At 36.9% G+C, this 21,936-nt stretch overlaps 1 protein-coding gene across 9 annotated transcripts in view; it reads right to left on the reverse strand.

Annotated features, from left to right (window-relative positions):
* FAM135A (family with sequence similarity 135 member A) overlaps window positions 1-21,936 on the reverse strand; it is an 85,106-nt gene that overhangs the window by 6,473 nt on the left and 56,697 nt on the right. For 7 of the 9 annotated variants that reach the window (XM_071741596.1, XM_071741595.1, XM_071741592.1 and 4 more), the window contains 6 exons: window positions 19,478-21,788; window positions 17,029-17,189; window positions 15,248-15,339; window positions 13,178-13,275; window positions 9,358-9,509; window positions 7,336-7,446 (listed from right to left, as the gene is read on the reverse strand). In XM_071741596.1, coding sequence (XP_071597697.1) covers window positions 7,336-7,446; window positions 9,358-9,509; window positions 13,178-13,275; window positions 15,248-15,339; window positions 17,029-17,189; window positions 19,478-21,788 — 2,925 coding nt within the window. Of the gene's footprint in view, window positions 1-7,335; window positions 7,447-9,357; window positions 9,510-13,177; window positions 13,276-15,247; window positions 15,340-17,028; window positions 17,190-19,477; window positions 21,789-21,936 lie in introns of those variants that run through there. The other 2 variants (XM_071741599.1, XM_071741600.1) reach the window with 2 other exon arrangements.

Raw genomic sequence — 21,936 nt, forward strand, 5'->3', positions numbered from 1 at the left:
TTGGAAGGGACCTCAGAGATCATCAAGTCCAGCCCTTGATCCACTACCGCTGCAGTTACCAGACCATGGCACTGAGTGCCACACCCAGTCTCTTTTTAAATGTCTCCATGGACGGAGAATCCACCACCTCACCGGGCAGTCCATTCCATTGCCTGATCACCCTCTCGGTAAAGAAATTCTTTCTAATGTCCAACCTAAACCTCCCCCGGCACAACTTGAGACCGTGCCCTCTTGTCCTGCTGAGGGTTGCCTGGGAAAAGAGACCAACCCCCCCCTGGCTACCCCCTCCTCTCAGGGAGCTGTAGAGACTGATGAGGTCTCCCCTGAGCCTCCTCTTCTCCAGGCTGAACAGCCCCAGCTCCCTCAGCCTCTCCTCATAGGATCTGTGCTCGAGTCCCTTCACCAGCCTGGTTGCCCTCCTTTGGACCTGCTCCAGGACCTCGATATCCTTCCTGAACTGAGGGGCCCAGAACTGGACACAGTACTCGAGGTGTGGCCTCACCAGTGCTGAGTACAGGGGCAGAATCCCTTCCCTGGACCTGCTGGCCACGCTGTTCCTGATACAGGCCAGGATGCCATTGGTCTTCTTGGCCAATGTAGCTCAGGGTCACACCTGGCTGCTTTCATGTGAAGGAAACATCTCGATTTTGTCAAGGTAAATACTCCCAATGTCTTCTACAATTCTGTCCATTTATGTACTTGTTTAGAAATAGGGATCTGAAAGATTTGCCAAAAATGCAGTCTGGAAATAGAAACTGCAAAAATTATGCCCAGGAAGGCAGCAATTTCCTGCAGTTGGTCTTCTGCACTGCTTTGTGAAGTTAACACATGATACACACAGCTAAAATCATTACCCAAAAATTCAAGCAGTGTTATCCTGAGTCAGCTGAGGTCTCAGATTAAGATGTCACAGTACAGATGCAAGGAAGTTCAGACTTTCAGCTGCAGTCCCACAAGAAGCCTGATTAGGGAGCTAGATTTACTTCATTCAACTCAGGAGTTTCATGCCAGCAAAAACTCTGTCTTGAAGATTTTACTTTGAAGAACTTGGCTCCAGATGCTAAAATTACCTGCCAAATTCTTCCAACATTGTTGGAATAGAGCTATTGGGGGCTGGGAAGTCCTTCATCTTAGGAAGATGAAGTCCCTCCTCTTAGCAGAACTGACTGGGTTGGTCTCCATGCTTCTGATAGGAATGCTGTTTCAATTCTAGTCTCATCCTCAATCATGAGTTATGAGTTTTGACTGAAGTCAAAAGCTGAAATGTTTTTTCTCCTCTGTAAAGCCAAAGAGCACCAAATAAGCTAAACAGACACCTTGTACTCAAGAGGCATCTCAAAGAAGAAAACATCAACCATGCTTATGCAGTGCTGAGCTCTTGTTAATGGGGGCATATACAAAACTCAAACAAATGTCTTCTCCTTTCAGAGATTAGAAGAATGCACAGTTTTAAAGGGGGTAGATACGGGAAGGACTCCAGAATTCTGCAAAGTACACTGGAACAAAAGTGTACAAAAGTACACTGGAAGAGACTATGGCTAAACATTCCCACTTGTGAACTCTGTGGCTTAAGAGGAACAGAACAGTAAACCTGCTGGTATTAAGAATCCCTCATCTATTGTAATGCCTGTTTTCAGGACAGTTTGCTTTGTACTAACTCTTTTCTGGTCCAGTGGGATGCAATCTGCACTGGCTGCTAAATCCCATTCATTGTGTTCTGAAGGAAACAGGGACCATGAAGAGATTTGCATCTGAATGCAATCCTGGGGTGCATACATGGGCATACTCTAGGCAAACAAATGGGACTTTATAGTAAAGTTCAGAACTAAAGCTGAGGTAGAAAAACTTGCAGATCCAGAATTTGTTGCAGGAAGCACTCCTATCAGTGAGCAAACAATTCATAACTGGGACCAAAAAAAAGTCACTTTGAGGTTTTCTTAATGGAAGAGTCTCAGCAGGCCACGCTTCTGACATGCATCATTATTTATTATAAGACAATGAGTTCTGTACAAAGTTTTGGAGTCAGTTTACTCATCAAGTCCTTAATTGCAAACCATTAATCACAATTTATATCACACTGCAATCTACCTCCAGGGTCTTCAGTTAATGCTGTTTCAGGTGACTGAAAAACTCAGGTTTCTGCAGGCAAAGATCTGCAGAATCAGATTATTTGGTTTTAATACTTCTACTGACCACTGTGTTGGCATCCTAAACAAGGTATTCACACATGGAAGTCTCGTCTGGAACCAAACTAAAGCCTTCAAGTTACATGTCACTGACATTTTTTTCAGACAATCACAACATCAAAAGCAGCCTTCATAGAAATATAACTGTTCTCTCACTGCTTATTCCTTAACATATAAGGCAGGATTTCTGAACCCATAGAAATGTCTATCTAAAGGATCACAAACAAGAAACTGCAGATTTGTTGATTGACAATGTCTACAAAACAAGAATTTACAATTTTCCTGGACTCCCTGGAATCTGTTGATTTTTATGGAAAATGTAACTGGCCAGGTATAAAATGCAAACAAGGTAAGAAACAAAATATTCTAATTGAAGAGAACAAAAGAAACAAAGAAGAAGAAAAGAAAGAGCTTCTCTTGTTTATGTTGTACAAACCAAAGTGAATTAAGAGAAGATGGGAGAAGTGCTTGAAACTGCTCAAGTTATACCTGAAAGCACCTTTGGTTTCACTGGGACTGCTGCCTTTTTGCTTCCACAGACAAAAATTACAGTGTGCTCCAACTGAAACCAATTAAGTATTTGAGTACACTGATTAAATGCACATTCTTTTTTAATCTCTTACAAGAAAAACCTTCTGATTATTATTTTGATGATGTGCCAAAAATCAGTTGGCATTTCATAAGCTATCTGTTTCTTAAATTTGAAGTAAAAAAGGTGCAGTTACCGCTTGTAGAAAATACTTAAGTACAACCAATAGATTAAATGGAAACAGAAATCAAGAGCTGTGCAAATTCCAGAACTTGTCCCTGAAGCCCTACAGGGTGCTATGCTGTACAACACATTGACACATGCATTTCAAATAATAATAAGCATTCCTTGTTAGCCCTTTAAGGACAGGTCTGCATATTTAACATTTTCTAAATTTTATGGTAAATGTCAGCTGTTCAGTTAAAAAAAGGACTAATTTCTGCTAAGAGATGATACTAACACATCTAACAGACTAACAATGCAAAAATGGAGGACTAAGTCTTCTTATCAATTTACTTAAAAAATAATTGTTCAAAATACAACATGAAACACTATTTAGACACAATGCAGAAATCTTAATCTTTTTTTTTCATCTTTGCAACTACACTTGTGTTTGCACACATTACAATAGCTCACAACCTGCTGTAATTTCTTGTCACAGTATGAAATTAACAAGCATTTCCAAGACTCCCAGATATCACCAGACAGACTGCAGCTGCAGACAAGCAGATTTAACTGAGATTATTATCAAAGTACATAATCGAAAAAATTATCATTATAAAGCAACATCAGAAAACATTATTTTCCACTGGGTTAAAGACTGTATAAACCCCTCAACTGTCAAAATAAGGTGTCCAGTTCTTAAAGTAACTTAAAATTCAAGAAATGGAATAAACTTCAGTTCTCTTTTTTCTGAAGAAATACCTACTTTTTATTCCTTATAAGCAAATAATGTTAAGCAAATAATGTTAGCTTTGCTCCTTATCAGCAACTGGCAATAATAATAATAATTCTAAGACAGAAAATAGCTCTACTTTATTAGAAGTTTGAATGGTCAAATCCAGAAAGAAAACCTCCAGTTGTTTGGCTTTTTTTAAATAGCAATCCAATCAGAAAAGGCAAATATATAAATCTCAATTTCCTCCCACTACTTGCTATTAATATCTGAAATAAAGATTTTATTTTCATAGTGTATCCTGTTATATGGCTTGAAAATGTATTCCCTTCTCTAATTCTTAACCGTGCTTTCTTCAGGTTGCTTTCACAGGTCACTCTTTCTGCTTTAACAAACATGATAGCTGGGCAATGTATAAGTTGTACTTGACTTTTGTCTACCATTGTAACACTCCATTAAGTGCATAAAATCAAAACTAGCTGACACACAAATGACATACAATTCTAAAGAAAAACAGAGACTTAGAAAAGCAGACACTTAGTTAATCATCATCATCATCATCATCACTTGTCATTTGCTGTAATTTATCTAATCAATCATTTCAAAAGGCATTTACAATTTTAAGAATCAGTTTCTATTTATACACCAGAAACAGATAAAAAGAATTGTTAAAATAAGTTCTCTTATTCTACTTTTACAAATTACTGGAAAATGAAAGTGAAATGTTCCCAGAGCTCACTTGCTAAATGAGAGCAAAATGTATCACCAATATCAGATGTGAGGAAATTCTGCAAACAAATCTTTTATCCAGATATACTTCTAAAACAACAATCAAATGGAACATATTCTAAATCATAGATACTTGTATTTAGGTGAACACATTTCCTTCCCGTTTAAGAATACTGACATCAATTAATGACATTAACAACTTTTTTAATGGAAACTGTGTCACTGAGATTAATCACTGTATCAGCCTGTAGTTATATTTGCCTGGAACAATATAGCATATTAACCAATTTACACCAAGTTTCCTGGCAAGTAACAAACTTGACTTGACCCCAGATATTTTTAAAACAAAAAACATTATCAGTCTATGACTAATAATAATAAGCATGAATAATAAGCATCTACCTGCTTGAGTATGGATCAAATAAAGGTCACACTTTTAACTTTTTTCCAACTGGATAATCATCATTTACTCCTACCAAAGGATAAAATATAATACACAAATAGCAGCACTGCAACAGCTGTAACTGTTAGGAAAACCTATTTGTTTCTTACTGGATGCGTTTAAAAAATCCTTTAAAAGATTTTTATAGTAATGGAAAACTGAGGTAGAGAATTTAAAGGATCTGAAAAGATCAAGTTTTGCGTAACTTCAGCAAGTAATGATGGGCTTACAGCTACTAAGGAACTGTACACAATATATATGGGAGGGATTTATTAATGGTATATTTATATTTATTTCATTTCCAGTTGCAAAGGTTCTTTAAAAGCTCTGAACCAATTGTCAGGTGAGAATTTTGCATATGCTCAGAAGACTCAAAATTCTGTCTGCCATGTCACATACAAACCCTGCTTCTCCCAATGGAGTTCTGTGAGCTCTCTGCATTCAAGCACTACAGCTCCACCCAGGACATATTCTTTTGAGACAGATCTCTCAAAAGTGAAAGATCACATAAATTTTGGCAGCTGTAGAGATACTGACTGTGAGATCTAAGAACCTGAAGTAATGTTCAGCCATTAAGCCCAACCTGACCCCAAACAGGGACGAAAAAGCAAGATTGGCAAAAATGTTCATTATAGATCCTCCTAGATGCACTGTTGTGAAAGAAGCAACACTGAGAAAAGAGTTGCCAAAAATGTGCTTGGTATTGTTCTGGTATTAACTGTGACTGCTTCAGGATTTAAAACAGAGAATGACTGTGAGCTCAAATCTCTTGGTTCTGAATGGTGCTAAGCATCAGTATTGACTGGAGCTTCTTCTCAAGGGCAGAAGAGGAGATACTGAACAGCACTTTCAGCTGTAAGGCCTGACAGAATGTATTCTTCATCCACTTAGGGGGTTAACCAACACGATAATGTGTTTAACAGAATGGTTCTCTGCCAAGTTTGAGAACTCGAGCCACAAATGACCATAAAATGTGGTTGAGACCTAAAAACCCTCAAAACATCACCCTCCACTTCTCGGGATAATCTCAAAACCAACCAGACCACATCAGAGTTGCAACAGTAGCAAGGTCTGCTGCCTTAGGGATTTTTCCCAGCTGCACAACCAGCATCTGAAGAAGACACCATACTAAAGAGCAACAGATGTTTCCCCATCTTAGACGCCTCTCCCTATAGAATTAGGAAAATCAACAGATGTTGCAAAATCAGGGCTATATTTCTCACCAGTGTTGTCAACTTCTTGCATATTGCCTGGGTTAAAGTGATTCCTGGAAAAATCTATGTACAGAATCCTTATAGACTAAAGAGTATGCAAATTCTCTGCATCAAAAATCTGAAGAGAAACTGTACAGTCAGGAGAATCCCAAACTCCTCTTATCTGGTGTTTGAGAGTCAAGTACAGCCAATACTGTGTGCTCACTGAATGAACAAAGAGACAGCAGGACAGAAGTGTGCCTGGTACAGATAGCAGGAGTTAAAGCCACCAACACCTACAGTGTACACAGTGTATATTAATGCAACCCTCAAAGGAAAACTTTCTTCCTTCTCTTCTAGGGAAGCATACAGCTTGCCTTTTTTCTCCTTAAATAAAATTATCAAACTTCTTACACATCTTCTCCTCCAACCTTTCCTTCTCCCTTACACCAAGCTCACTGAGGGACCCGGAAACAAGACAGTATGAGGCCATCACCCAAAATACAGCTCTTTCTATCTTACTGAAGGTAGAAAAAGGAAACTGAGCCCTAAGACCTTTAGGTTCCTGCTACAGTTGATCAGGAGCAAAGTCTGAAAATGGATATTGTAACTCTTAATACACTGCTCTTCGAGTCTTTCGAACAGCCTGTCATACCTGTAACCAGAAAATATGACATATTTCTAGAACTGACAATAGTCAAATAACAGCATCTTTAATCACGTTGGGATACCTACACATAAGACCAAGGAATACCAAATTCTTTAAAGCAACTTGAGTAATTATTGTGATTATCTCTATAATGCATGTCCTACAATCCTACCCAGCACCCATTGTGTAACTTCTCAGAAGCTCATAACATCTGTTCAGAATGAGTTTTTATTTTCCCTGACCATCTTACTGAGGAAGTAAAAGACAGGTTAGCAAAAACTTTAAAGCAGAATTTTACATTAATAGAACAGGTAAGAAAAAAAGATACAGAAACAGGTAATCCTAAATAATAGTAGATATACTTGACTGATCACACTGAAATGGCTTGGCTGCAGTGGCTCAGGAGGAAGCTGACAGATACCTATAGATATAGATATATATATATATATATATACATACACTGCAGCACAGTGGCTGCACTCAGAACTTCTGCTCAAAGTTTAAATCAATGGTCCATTGCTGCAACAGAACTGGTTTATTGTTTATTTTACTTAAAGAATATGGGACGAAATCCAAAGTAACTCATATAACCCAAGACAGGAACTTGTTGGGAAAATTCCCATTCACATGTTTGTACATGTGAAACACAGGTCTACCACTCACATTTATGTACACTGGCCTTTAAAAGATAGTAAGAATAAACAAAGCTTACCTGCTTTTTTACTAAGTTTGTATAAGAATGTTTGTCGTGGATCTGAATGGTCTCGACATGTCAACTGCAATAAAGAACCAGACTTCTTCCACTTCTGCATAAACCACAGTCCTGTATGATTAAGTACAATTTGAGTATAGACCCACAATAAGATATGAAAACTAATTAAACCTAGGTATATAAAGTGCAAATATTTATCCCCTCAGGTGTTAGTCTTATTTTTCATGTCACCACTGTCAGGCTCACAAACATTTAAAATCTTTGTTCATTATTCTTTCCTGTCTACATATAATAAAGCATAAAGACCATTATGTCCACTAATGTATATGCCTTTCTAGAAAAAATAAGTATTCTCACAAAAAAATGAAAATACGTAAGTTAGCCATATATTTAAAACTTTACAGAATATTGTAACATATTGATGTTGAAATATACAGTACTAAACAACAAGCATTACTTCTCATATTTCTAAAAGTAAATTTACAGAACCAGTGAATTCATTCAATATAGCTTGAACAAATGAAACACATTTCTAGGAAGAAAATAAGATATTTTCTATGATGCTGTACCCTCTTTATTAGTCAATTAGCAAAGCCAGCTGGCTAACTAGCCTCTCAGAAAATCTTCTCTCCCTTGCCAAGCAAAAGAAAAACACGCAACCAAGCCCTTACAGCCTCAAGAATCTCTCCTTGAAGGCTGAATCAAAATAGCTACCTTTTGTTGAAGAAATTTATTGAAGGTCATTAATGTACACATAAAACATAGTAGTTCAGACTTCAATAACCATTACTTATTATTACCTCAGTATTTTTCAAAAATCTTAAGGAATCTGAAATGTAGGCAAAGACTACTACATGAAAAGGACATTTTGTACATACTTTGACTATGGAAGAGATTAAATACTCCAGAAATACTTATTTTTTTCAGTGAATATATCCTGGATTTTACATTGATTGCTTTAACCTTAGTTAAATGAAAGTCATTTGCTGGTGACTATATAAACATGCCAACAGCCCTGCCTCTTTGTATCTTGGAAAACTTCCATTTCTAACAGGAAAGTAAGGCTAACACTTCTGGGTGATTTGGATGAGATTCAGTTATAGATTAAATACCTGAAAAAAACTGTCTACACATATGCTCAGTTAAATACCCAGAAGGTGCCCATAATGAACTACACTGTAGATGTCTTAATTATGACATTAACCTCACTGATAATGTATTAAGGGCTAGAAATGGTACCATTTCAACCACATTCAAAGAGCCTTCATGTTCCCCCCAGCTTCTATGAACTCCAACAGTATCTCCAGATAGCCAGCAACTCCTTCCCACATTTCTTAAACTCAACACATGTGAGTGAAAAAGTTTTCCCTCTTCAGTTTTGTATGAAACAAAATAATACAACAATAAATAAACTAACACTAAATGGAGCAATGGATTTTTTAGTGTTTCTAAAAAGTTTAATGAGCGTGTTCACATTTAGTGAAAATAAGTATTACTCATTTTGGGTTTGGGCTCTCCAAGATAGGTGGTGATATCAGAAACAAGTTTTCATTTAAAAATCTGAGATGTCAGCAGTTTGTGCAACTTCTCCTAGAGCTACATGTCATCTTTAGAAAAACAGGTATTCAAAAGGTAGAAACAGATGTGTAGAAACACACTCTAGGTTGTAAGGTTTACTGCAAGACATTTTTGAGACAGTAATGAAAAATTATTTTAATGCACGCTACATACTTGCTTTGAAAATTAAGTATATTAAAATTCAGTTTATAATATACTGAGCTGAACACATTAGAACTGAAGTTTTTTTATGGTGTAACAGACAACCTGATTCAAATACGCAGCACAACATCTTATGCCAACCATATCCTTCTATTAACATTTTTATGACCCTTCTAATGACAGAGAAATATGCACTTTCTCATAATCGAAGTAAAGAAAAATGTGCACCCCATGTGAAACTGCTAAGTGCACTTTGAAGACAAAATGTTCCCTAAACTTATACTACTGAAAGTATTATTTTACCTGTATTAACAAGAGCACTGCTGTTGTAGAGGGTACCAAGATGTGGTCCAGACAGAGACAGGAAGGTATGAAGTTTGTTGAGGTAATATTTAAATCGTGGTCTTGTCAGCACTGAACGGATTATTAAGTTACCCAGTGAGTGTCCAATAAAGCTGTTCAGAAAGAAAAACAGTATAACAGAATGTGAGGGCAATCTTTTTTTCTTCTAAAAAATAAAACTGGTATAATAAAAAGCTGAAAGAGCACAAGAAAAATTTAAATTAAAAGTTTACATTCAGAGGCTGTACTTTAGGTCACACAGAAAATATAGCTCCAGAATTACTTCATACATTGTTTTTGAAACACTAATGAAAACAGACTATCTTTCCACCAGCATATCCCGCCCAAAAATAAGATTATTTCTGGCTGGATTTCCCTCAGCACCAAATATTCAGAAAATATTTTATGAGCTGTGCATGACTGAATAAATTACTAGTGTGGCAGGTAATGGCAATAGAGAATGACAAATGTGTGAGAGTTACTGAAACAACCTAGTAGACAAGGATTCCAGAAGTAGTCCCATAAGGGGAAACAATTACTTAACTGAATCTGATTACTTTAAAATAGAAGCAACACCTCATATCTGCTTAGCAGCTGGACCAAAATAAGTGATTACCATCTTGGGAGAAACAATTGAAGAATATCTGTTTGCCAGGAGAATATTACATTTAGTTGTTTCCCTATTTAAGCCAATTAGAGAAAAGATGGATGGGACTTTTTAGCTCCAGGTATCTAAGAATAATAATTACTAAAACTGAAGTGCCTAGTGTCATATCCACAAGTCTATATAATGCATTTCTTTAGAAGGGACACTACAAGAGAAAGCAATTTTAGTTGTTATGCAGTCATGCTTACAGATCCCTGCTGATGTCAGGACACACCATCCTAGGCACTGACTTAAAGAGGGTATGGTAGAGATAAGACTCACAAAATTAGAAGGAAAAAGTGCCTCCCATTTTTACAAGTTTAATCTCAGGACATGGAGAGAATGGACTACCATCCAAAAATGTGTGCTACAACTATGGTGGTTGGATAATATATATGCCACATTACACTAATACGATGATCCTTCCCATTTGCTCCGTGTCACTAAATCCTTCAAGAAAAATAGAAAAAACAAAGCTTCTAGCAGTATCTGTGTAACATACAGTGCTAAAAAATTATTTGACTGTTTATTTGCTTTGCAAGCAAGAAATGTTGACTCTGAAAATTCCAATTTAAATTTAAAAAATTCTAAGATGTTATAGAATGGCAGGGCCACTCCTGTACTCCTAAACTCTGATATAATTTTACATATCCGTGACAGAATAGGCTGTTTGTTCCTCAAGCTTGTATGTATATTATTCCCACTCATTTTCAGTACTAGATTTTCAAAACTTTTGTAGTACCATAAATTCTTTGCAGCAGCTTGCTGTTTGCCTAACTAATTTAGAAATGAAAGATATGTATCCTGTGTTGTCAGCACAAAGGCAGTGCATTTGTAAAAAAAAATACTGAATTGCTGACTCTCTTCAATACTAAAACTTAAAACCATCCTCTCAGAGTACATCATATTGTTCACACAAGAAAAAGAACACCACAGATTTCCTTAGGAATAAGTAAATGTCCACAGAAATTCAGTGAGTTTATCCCGAAGATAATCTGCATCACAGAACTGCTCGAGTAAAAGAGATTATTTTCTAAAGGAGATCTGAGCATTAGCAGAGATGTCCTCTGACATTTCACCCACTATTTACTAAATGTCATAAAAGGATGAGAAATACCTATATTTTACCATAGCAACGGACATTTTTGTCACTGGAAAAAAAATCAGTGATCCAATCAATCCTGTGATCTTCAATACTATGGGCATACCTGAGCCAAAACTTCAGAAAAATGAAAAATCTGTTTGAGAAAAAAGGTGCTCACAACTAGATATGTGAATATACTTCAAAGATTAAACACATGGTCTTCAATTGCAAAGACTTTAAAAATAACAAAGGTTATGGCAATATAGTGTATTCCAATTCAGAGATTTAGGTGAGCACATTATAAGCCTTAATATTATTTTATCATAGAGAAAGGTTTAAATATTTGCTCAAAGCAAAAAAAGGGAAAGAGGAAAACCCTTCAAGAATGTTTTGAAAATGTAGGAAAAAACAGTAAATCATTCTACTGACTGTTTCAGATACTTGGAGCAGTGGGATGCTCTGCAAAACCAATATATTTCTGAACAGTAGGTGGCAATATTACCATCCTTTGAACACAAGATACCATTAACACTTAAGCAGTAGAATTACTGTAGTATTTATACGTGCCTTATGGCACAAATCTACCAGTTCAGATCATTCTGCAAATTAGACACAGTAACACCTCACTATTCTATGCTAACACGAGGCAAATTCTGTCAAACTGTAACAAATCATGGAAGAAAAAAAAAAAATCTATCAAAACCTATAATTAAAAAGGTGCAGAAAAAGTGAATAGGTGTTTTAATACACACATTGCATTAAAAATGGCATCTTTTTTGTGAGCCAATGTTACTTAGAGAAGAGGCTGACAAGCTGAATAATCCACCTAAGGTGAAATTTCAGTACAGGCTATCAGAAATTTGTTGAAAACCTGACATGAGGAGAATGGTTTCTGAAACTACACTGTAAGAGCATGTGATCTATTTCCTCACTTTGTGATGACCTGGAACAACTTCTATCCTCACACATACTCAAAATTTGAACCAAGACTAAGCACTTTGACTTACTTCAAAGATTCATTAGCTGGCACAAGTATGAGTGGATAACTGGTTCTCTCCCACCCTGAGTATGCTAACATGCTGTCTGCATAACACAAGTACCATCCCATGGGGATTTTTTTTAAAATAATCAATTTAGATGAAAATAACTATGTCAAATGTAGCCTATCTCGAAATAGAAACATTTTTTTAAAAAGTGAGATTATGTTTAAACACGTTAGATGTTTTCTCTAGGTGAATAAGGCCTATCAAACACATGAGTATGCAGAAGTGCTTGGGAAATGCATGTGACCAGCAAGTCAAAAAACCTTCCAGATATACAATTTGATGATGCCTAAATAAATGGATGAAGTCAGGCTTAAATTTGCTCCTCCTACCTATGAATCTATTGATCAGCTAACTCCAGCAACACATCTGTGCTAATAAAAGGGTCTGCTTGGTGTATCTTGCTTTCAGAAAAAAAATTGAACAGGTATTCCTGGGAAGTAACCAAAAAAGGCAACAGGAATGCATACACTGGGGTGAGTCTTCTTTTAAGATGTAAAATATACTTCTTAGCAGATGGAACAATAAGAAAATACCAAAATGATGAAATATTTTTTTTTCATGCAGCTACCCTTCAACCTCACAGATAAGATGGGATTTCCCTGCAGGACATACAAGATAGTCTGCTATGTCCTATTTGGTGAAGAGGCTATAAAGTCAAGCTAACTTTATCTTGACACAGTGCTATTAGTTTTCTTATACTTACTCAAAATACCTGTTTTTCTTCAGAACCCTGCCATGCAGGATCTGAGGAAGCACAGAACAGCAGTTCCTTAAATACTTAACTCTGCCCTAGACCATCAACAAGGTTAGGTGAACTTTTAACACTGCTCAGTCTTCTTCCAGATGGGAATTCCCTCTCCTTTGTCCTCCTTTCCCCTATTCCTCCCCCTCCATGAAGTTCCTTTCCCATCTTTCTTTTGGTTTGCTCCTCAGCATCACAGTTCAGAACAACACAGGATTCTAGTTTTGAGTTTATTTCTATAAAAAGCATAGAACAGATATTACCTGATTTTTGAAAGGGTTAGATTATAAATTTGGATATACTGTATGATTTCATCTAAAAGGCGATCTGTCATGGAATCAAAATCAGCAAAGGTATCATTCTGTAAAATAAAAAAAATAAAACAACAACTGTATTTTCTACTGCAACAATACAAATTCTGCATTCAGTCTGAATTCTTACCCCCTAATGTTTTGATCAACAGCACACAAATAAAATCATCCATCTTAACTTTGGATACAAACACTACAGCTAGTTAATATAATTTTTCAAGTTTTTTTCTTGTAAATTTGAGTAAAATGATACACATTTTACATATGACTTTCTTCTAGTACACCAGACCAAAGCTTAACATTACAGAACCAGCCTTATTTCTAAGCCTTTCCCTATACAAACTTATCTGTAGTGAAAAAGATGCATATTCAGAACCCCATCACACTACCCATGACATAGAAATGAAGCAATTACTTCAAGAGCAGTGGCTGCATTAGTACCAGTTATTCAAAACAAAATAAATCTTTAAAGCCTTATTCCCAGTTCATAGCTGATTCTCTAAAATTATCAGCAATAAAAGATTAAAAAAACAGGTAGACTGCCCAAAACTTTTGAACTCAAGTCCCAAAGGATCTGTCCCAAAAATCTGCAGCATTCAGCAAACTGATAAATGATCTTGGAAAGGGAAAAAGGAAATGAGATGTCATTATTTGAAGACAAAACTATCCTGACTTGTCTGTCAGGATAGACAAGTCTGGAACTGCCCAAAATTTCAGCAAAACCTTATAGTACTGCTTGCCTGTGTGGTAAAATGGCAAGAAATGAAAAAAAAATATATATGCAAACAATAATATATACATCTGCATTCTATATAATCAGATACATTAGGAAAACAAGGAAAGAAAACATCAGTATAAAATACACCTATAGTGCACAAGCATCTTAAATGATCAGTCTAGATACGATAATCCTGTTCTAAATGACAAGAAGCTTGAAAGTGGGCAAGGAAGGATATAACAGATCACCAGAAACTATTTCACGTGTAATCCTGAGAAATACTGTGTGGACTAAGTCTCTTCAGTTGCCTCCTGAGGGAGAAATTATACTTGTTTATAAAAAAATAAACTGAAGCAGAAAATGGGGAATGTGTATTGACTATTTGCTTTCCAAAACAAGCTGTAGGAAGATTTGTTTAAATCTCCTTGTTTGAAACTGAATTAGTAACATATATGAACCATAGAATTAATCTCAATTGTAGACAGTGGAAGCTGGAAGTAAAAATATTCAGAAAGAATCAGCCATCATTAAGGAGAAAAGTCTGCCAGTAGCTATTACGCTCAGTGGTCTCAGTGGAATTCCCACATCTGAAAGTCACAGAACAGCTGACTGCCAAAAACTACTGGGCTAGAGAAAAAAAAAAAGCATTATTTGGTGCCTGTCCAGTCTGTTTTACGAAGCATCCCAGCAGCTACCACCATAAAAACATTACTGCACTAACTGAAACTTTGTTTTGAGACACTGAAGAGACTTTGTTCTAATTCATCCCCTAAACTATATCTAATATAGTATGTAACACACACACAAAAAAAGTAAATACTGATTTTCTGTGCTTTTTCAAGCTTACTTTATCTGAAAATAATAAAAATTCACAAAAGTTTAACACAAGAGGTAATGTGATATTGGTCCATGGTCTGGATCTTCCAGTACACTGACAATATAACAAGGGACAGGTATCTTATATTTCTCAGATCCCATGAACAACACACCTCCTTTCTTGCCACACCAGTTTTCACCATCATCACTTTTAAATCGAAGGCACTTAGTCTACAATCTTAAAAGACAATGCTGAGAACTTAGGAGATATCAGTACATACAATAAAATGGCAGCAACTAATGTTACTCCTTATGTATTTTGTACTTACTCTAATGCAAGCCACAGATCAAATCATGGCTTCCTTGAGAATACAATAAAAACATACAGAATATGGTAAACTGTAACTTGATAGTGCCATTAAATAAGCAAGTCTGAAGATGTACACTGCTTATCGCTTTACAAAAAATATTTTTTTCTTGGAAAATACCTGATTCCTTTCAGACATAAGAAAATCTATCCTCCCTCCAGGCAGCCCTAGCTCAATGTAAGTCTTCACTAATCTTAGATCTGCGCTGTTACCTTAAAAGGAAAAACAATCAAGAGTTAGATACTGTGAAATTAACTTGCAATAGAAGCACTTAAAATACTGAAATGAACCTACAGCATAGCTTTATATTTAAACGCAGCTAATGATATTCTCAGCCCTAATTAAAATTCAGTAAGTCTTGGGAAGATAAACTGCAATGACAAATGTAGTGACAAAATGGTCTATAAAAATGACATTCAAGCAGACACAGTTTTAAAAAAGCAAGGATTTAGGAAGTCACATTTGATTTCGTCTTTGTATCCAACAAATACATAGCTCTGTGAGCATTACATTCCTGAAAACCTAATTAACTTTGATAAAAGTAAATGAAAGTATTCAGAGTTTAAAAAATTCAGTGAAGAAGGAAGGGCAAGTCATCCATGTTTTCACAGAATAAAAAGGCTGAGCTGACTGTCAGCAAATAAAGGCACATTTAGACTGGTAGCTATGACAATGAATGTTAGTTTAACTAGCATCCTGAAGATTTCTCTACATAAAATATCATGTATGCTTTTAAACAAAGAGTGGGCTTTCTAAGTGAACAAGATTTTTATTTAAATCTGCTACTGATAGGGAAGAACTTGAATGAACTTGACACTTCAGAAGAAATTCTAACTATGTGGAATTTTCTAAGGCTTCAAAGATAGATGTTTTTAACAACAGGTTTTTGGCCAACTTAAATTCTGTGTCAGTTGTAGGCACACAATAGCACTTGAACATCTACACTAGTAAGAAGGAATACTTCTGAGTTCTGTTTTGAAAGTGCTTAACAAATGCTGCTTCTTGCCCAGAGGAAGAAAAGCTATTCTGTTATTTTAATTTCTTTTTTAGCTTAGGAAATTGAAAAATGAACATGACGGCTGTGCAGTTTCAGTCCAGCTCAATATTCTTTCTATTGCCCTCTTGCCTTACCTTACATTGCTAATTTAAGAAAGTTCTCAAAAAAAGACAAAAAAGTTAATGGCAGAAAGTTATGAATATCTTAACTACAGGGGATATTATTTCTTAACATGCACATATGCTTTGAACTAAAAGCAGATTACTATATTTAAGCTATTTAAAACTTCCAATCCTTTTTTTATTTTCTCATTTCTACTACAGTAGTGTCTCCATTTTTTGAAATATTCAAAAACCCAACTGGGTTGATTTGTGGGCAATGTGCTGTAGGTGACTCTTGCTTTGAACAGAGGTGCTGGACTAGACCATCTCCAGAGATCCTGTCCAACCTCAGCCGTTCTGTGATACACTAATCTAACCTTTTAAAACCTTATAAACATTTGAATGCATTTTACATATACTATCCTAACAAGATACCACACGTTTTCCCTGACAATGTAAAATCACCAATTCTAAACAGAACTGTTTTGTTAGTAACTTCATTCTACTACTGCAATACAAATACCCATATGACATAAAAAACTGGAAGCTGTACCTAATCCGAACTATGGCACAATATGGGGTTACATGCATTGAAGTTTTAATCAAGACAAATGTTACATAAAATTCTTAATTTAAAAGATTCTAGCGAAACACATTGTCAAAGGTAGCAGTACAATGTCAGATTCCCATTTCCCTCTGGTGAACCCATTTCAGAAGTTCAGTTCAGAGTTCAAATGACAAAAGCTAAACCTGATTGGTAATCTGAATTACTGTCTCGTTCAGTACCACATTTCCCAGCATACCATCTAGGCCATGGACGCAGACTATAAGATGTATTCCTTCTTCTGAACAGTCATCCTCTTCCATACTGAAATAAGGTATTGAAGAAGCCAGTTTGAAAACATCACTATACATAAATCCAGGAAGTTTCAGCTGCTTCAATTCTTCCTTAGCCTGAAGAAAACTGGAACAAAACCATATGATAAAAACCACTACCAAAAAACATCTTTTACTACTGCCAGACAAATGTAGAGTCTCCCAGTTAAGAGTTTTCTACTGTCTTTTCACTTTGTCTTTTATGTAACTGATAGGAAGGAAAATGTATTTATCAAATTACTGTCATCACAAAACAAGCCAGTTCCTCAAAACACTTTTACTGCAGATTCCTACAGTCCCTTTTTCTGTGTTATAAAATCCATACTCCAAGCTCTACTCTCTTCCCTTGTTTGAGCATCACTGCAAAATGAATTATTTCTGAAACCCCTGAAGACTCTGGGTCAGTTCTAGTCTAGTTGAGCAAGAAATAGTTTTAAATGCAGTAACAAAATTACAGGAATTATCACCGATCAAGTCAAGGTAAAGATTTCAAGTGACCTTTGATAATCCTTGCCAAACTTAAAACCTGTTTACTAGGGTCAGTAAAGAATTGGAGCTACTGCTGCAACTGCCCACCAGAAAAGCATTCCGGTAGGCTATGTAACTCGCTTCAGAAGAAGCTAGATCCAGACCTCTGATCTTTTAGCTATTATATATAAGGCACACATCACATTGTTTCTGATAGCTGAGCTTATTACATGGTAGGAGTACCTTGCTTTCCTCCCTTTCTTCCTTAACCTGTCTGTTCCACGTAATCCCTCACAGCATCATGCTCTACCCCATTCTCTTTTGCCTGCTGCTTTCCCCTCATTCTACTTTTTGTTCTCTATTTTCCCAGCTTTATCTTCAGCTCATTCCTTGCTAACTGGCAAGAGCAATCCATAGTGAAGCCAGCCTAAACAGAAACCACTGTAGGCAGCTGGTCTTATTGCTCCACAGCAGAAGTTACTTAGTTTGTACTCAAGGCATGTTTTCTGAACTAAAAGTTTTCTGAACTGAATCAAGGTCAGTTCTCTATGAAGTAGATCCATGCCCTCTGGAATCCCAGTTATCCCATGCTCCTGGAGACTCTGCTTTCTCCCAAGGCCATTTCCTTGATTTTACTCTGAGTTCCCTCTTTCTTTTATTGTTACAGAACACCCTAAAGTCTATGTTTTTCATCCCTCCCATGACATGCCAGTACCCCCTCCAGTATTTCAGAAGCTACTTTTCTAATCACATCTAGAGTGTTTTTCTTCCACCACCTTCTTCCTGTTCTCAACTGCTTACCACAAACTACTTGGCCTTGTACCTGTTCTGCCTGTTTAGTACTCTCCTTGTTTCTACCTCTCTTCAAAGCCCTATTGCTCTCTACGACTACCTGAAAAGAGGTTGTAGTGATGTGGGTGTTGGGTCTCCCATTAAAAGTGACAGAACAAGTGAAAATGTCCTTGAGTTGTGCCAGGGGACATTTAGATTGGGTATTAAGCAAAATTTCTTTACTGAAAGGGTTGTCAAGCATTTTGACAGGCTGCCCAGGGAAGCGGTTCAGTCACCATCCCTGGAAGTATTTAAAAGATGTGTAGATATGGTGCACAGGGACATAGTTCAGTGGTGAACTTCACAGTGTGCAGGTTAACATTTGGATTTGATGATCTTTTCCAGCAAAACCAATTCTGTGATCCTTTCTTCTAAAGCAACATTTTATTTCCAATACAACATATTAAGCTGCTGCTTCCCATGTTCAGTTAGCAGCAGCAGGTTAACAAAGAAACCCCTATGTTTGCAGCAAGGGAAGGTACAGTTTGGGATCCCTCGTGTTCCTCTACACTTGGCTTTCCTTGTATCCAAATTAGAGTTCAATTCAGAGCACTATGTTCTGAGGTGTTATATTTTGGATATTTGAACTTAAGATTGAAAAATAAGGCTGTCACCCTGGCTAGCATGGCACATTCACTTGACTTAACAAATTAGATGGACAACCAGTTACAGAACATTTTTTTTTTTAAAAGTCAAAGCATATTTTTCTAGGCTTACTCTTTTAACAGTTTCCATTTCATAAAACACTGTTTTAATGCTCATTATGACATTACTTTTCAGCACTAAGATTATTTTTTTAAAAAAGAGCATATTAGAGAAACAAACAAAAAAAAATAATCTTGTTTTGCTTGAAGTTTGTCAAACCACATGAAATTACAAGGTAAGTGATAGAAAGCATTCAGTGCTAACACTTTTTTCTATTTGAACATCTAAAATGTGATGTTACTTGACCATGAGGAATCCACCAGCCACAGCCTTGGGGGCACTCTGAGGCCTAACCATGGTTGTTTTCCCCTTCTATTCTATATTAACATAATTTCTAAAAGTAATAAACTTTGTTTTAAAACAATCACTTACGCTAACATTTGAGGTTTTGGGGAGCTTTCATACCAGGAAACAGATGAAACTGAGCTATAGGATGTGCTGCCTGGCTGTTGTGTGATTGCATCAGACTTATTCCTTGAAGAACAGATAACATTGCAAGGAGAGTCTCTCAGAGAAGAGGGAAAAGACAGACAACCAGGAGCACAGACAGGAGGCACCGTCATTCCATCTCGCAGATGCCCACTATCAATCCTTTCGGATCTTGGGGCTGTCTCTCCTGCTGAGCCACGATCCTGGACAGCACTGGAAGCTCCATCTAATAAACTATAGTCTGTTTCTTCATAATACCCGTTTTCAATCATTTCTTGATCTTCCTCTTCTTCCTCATCGTCTTGGGAAGAGCAAATAATTTGCTTTTCATATGCTTCTTTTTGCGGGCTAACAGGATTGCTGCTGTCCATAGGCCAAATATCTGAAATATCTGTGCTGCTTCGAGAGCCAAAATAGTTTTCAACAAGTCCTTGAGTTACTATGTCAGTACTACTGGTTGGAGAAGGATTATCTGTACCAGTTTCTGTTTTGGCTACTGACAGTTCTTCAGTTGTCTCCTTTAGATCTAAAGGCTTGTCACATTCTCCTTTGTTTGTTTCCTCAGCTTCGTATACCGCACTTACAGGTGAAGAACCTGAAACAACAGATGGCTCACCCACACAAGAAACTTCCAAATGCAATTTAACTGCTTCTTCTGCAGTGTTAAGATGCCTTTCAAGGTCATGAGAGTCCTTACAAGTTGTGCCTAGGTGTGACTGTGGGCTGTGACTTTTCCCATCAGTAGGTGTATTCTCATCTGAAACAACTAGGGGTACAAGATTTTTTGTTCCTGAGAGCGAGGAATGTATAGACTGAGTTTTGTTATCCGAGTGTCCTGAAAATACAACACACTGTTGCTGCAAATTGATGTTTGATTTTTTATTGTCATCACATTTTGGGAAATCAATTGCTCCAAGATCCAATACCGTTTTACTGTCACTTAACTGGCATTCAGGTACAACAGATATCTTTGAATTCTCATCAGGTGACAGTTCATCATCATCAGAAGGCAGAGAATTTATGGATGTCAAGGATGACTGTATTTCACTTACAGCGCTGGTACTCTCAGTGCAATGGCTTTCTACTGCATTTTTAATAGCACAGTCTGGCTTTAGTAAAAGCTGAGGAAATGCTCTTTCACCATTGTATGGACTTTGCCCTTGAACATTTTCAAAAACCTGATCAGGGTTGGGGTGAGTTGCAAAAGAACTTGGTTCACTTTCTACACCTGAATCTGAAAACCTAGAAGAGGCGTATGTCACACTAACATCTGGTAATTTAGTCACATCTCCACTTGTTGAAAGCTGACTTTCTTTTGTAGAAAGAGTAGGCTGATTATTTTTCATTTTTGTCAAGCTGTCATTGGGATGCTGGAAGTCTCCTTCTTGAACATCTTCCTTTTCAAGCGCTGGTTCCTGTTCTCCTGAATTCAGTTTATTTCTGGATTCTGAAGTCTGAATACTGGGTGTCTTCAAATTCTCTCCTTGTACTCCATCCAACTCAGCCCAGGATCCAATGTGAAGAGTTACTCTCTCCTCTTGACAGAGATTCTTATCACTTGGTTTGACCTCAATAGTCCTGACTCCTGAGGAAGCTGGTTGGGCTCCATGACAACCTTCAAGTGTATCTCTGGGTTGCAGAGCACTATCTGCTTGTACAGTTCCAGCATCTGTCTGGGAGATAGTAAGTCTACCAAAAAACCCCACATCTTCACAGTGCACAGGGCTACCCGGACCTGGCTGGCCACCTTCAATCTTGGCAGTCTTTTCCTCAGTTCCAGATGGCAGAATTGGAAGTTCTCTTTGACTGACTTGCCTGGCGCAGGTCTTTGTATCACAAGGAAATCCACCTAATTTAGGGTCCAGCCCTTCATTAGCAGCATATGAAGGCCTGCCTTCTGAGCTTCTAGAGGCATCTTCCAGTGCTGCACTTTTCAAACATTTGTAGCCTACTAAGACTACAGAGTCCTTAGAGTTCTGTTTCACAACTTTTTTTGCATTTTCAGGTTTCATTGTTTTCATGAGCTTAGTAACCTTAACTTTGGATTTATTTGCATCTTCATTTTTCCCTTTCAAAGTTTTTATGAGCGTCTTTTCACTCTCTGAATGCCAAAGGTTGGAGGCACCTGCAGGTCTTATTTTCAGTTCTGGGCTGGTAAAGCCTGCTACAAAACTTTCTTCAGCTTCAAATTTATCCACTTTACTGGACTCTGACCTTGGAAGACTCTGAACTACCAGCCAGGGTACATCCAGATCTTTCACCAAAAAAAAGCAAGGAAAAAAAATAAGAAAAAAGGATTGTTTACATCAAGATTATGCAAGTAACTGGAGCTATAAAACACTATTAATTATAAAACTTTACACATCCTCAAAACTCAAACTAAAGAAACATTTCCTAGCAAA

This window comes from Heliangelus exortis, chromosome 3 (genome assembly GCF_036169615.1).
Source record: "Heliangelus exortis chromosome 3, bHelExo1.hap1, whole genome shotgun sequence".
Classification (NCBI taxonomy): domain Eukaryota; kingdom Metazoa; phylum Chordata; class Aves; order Apodiformes; family Trochilidae; genus Heliangelus; species Heliangelus exortis.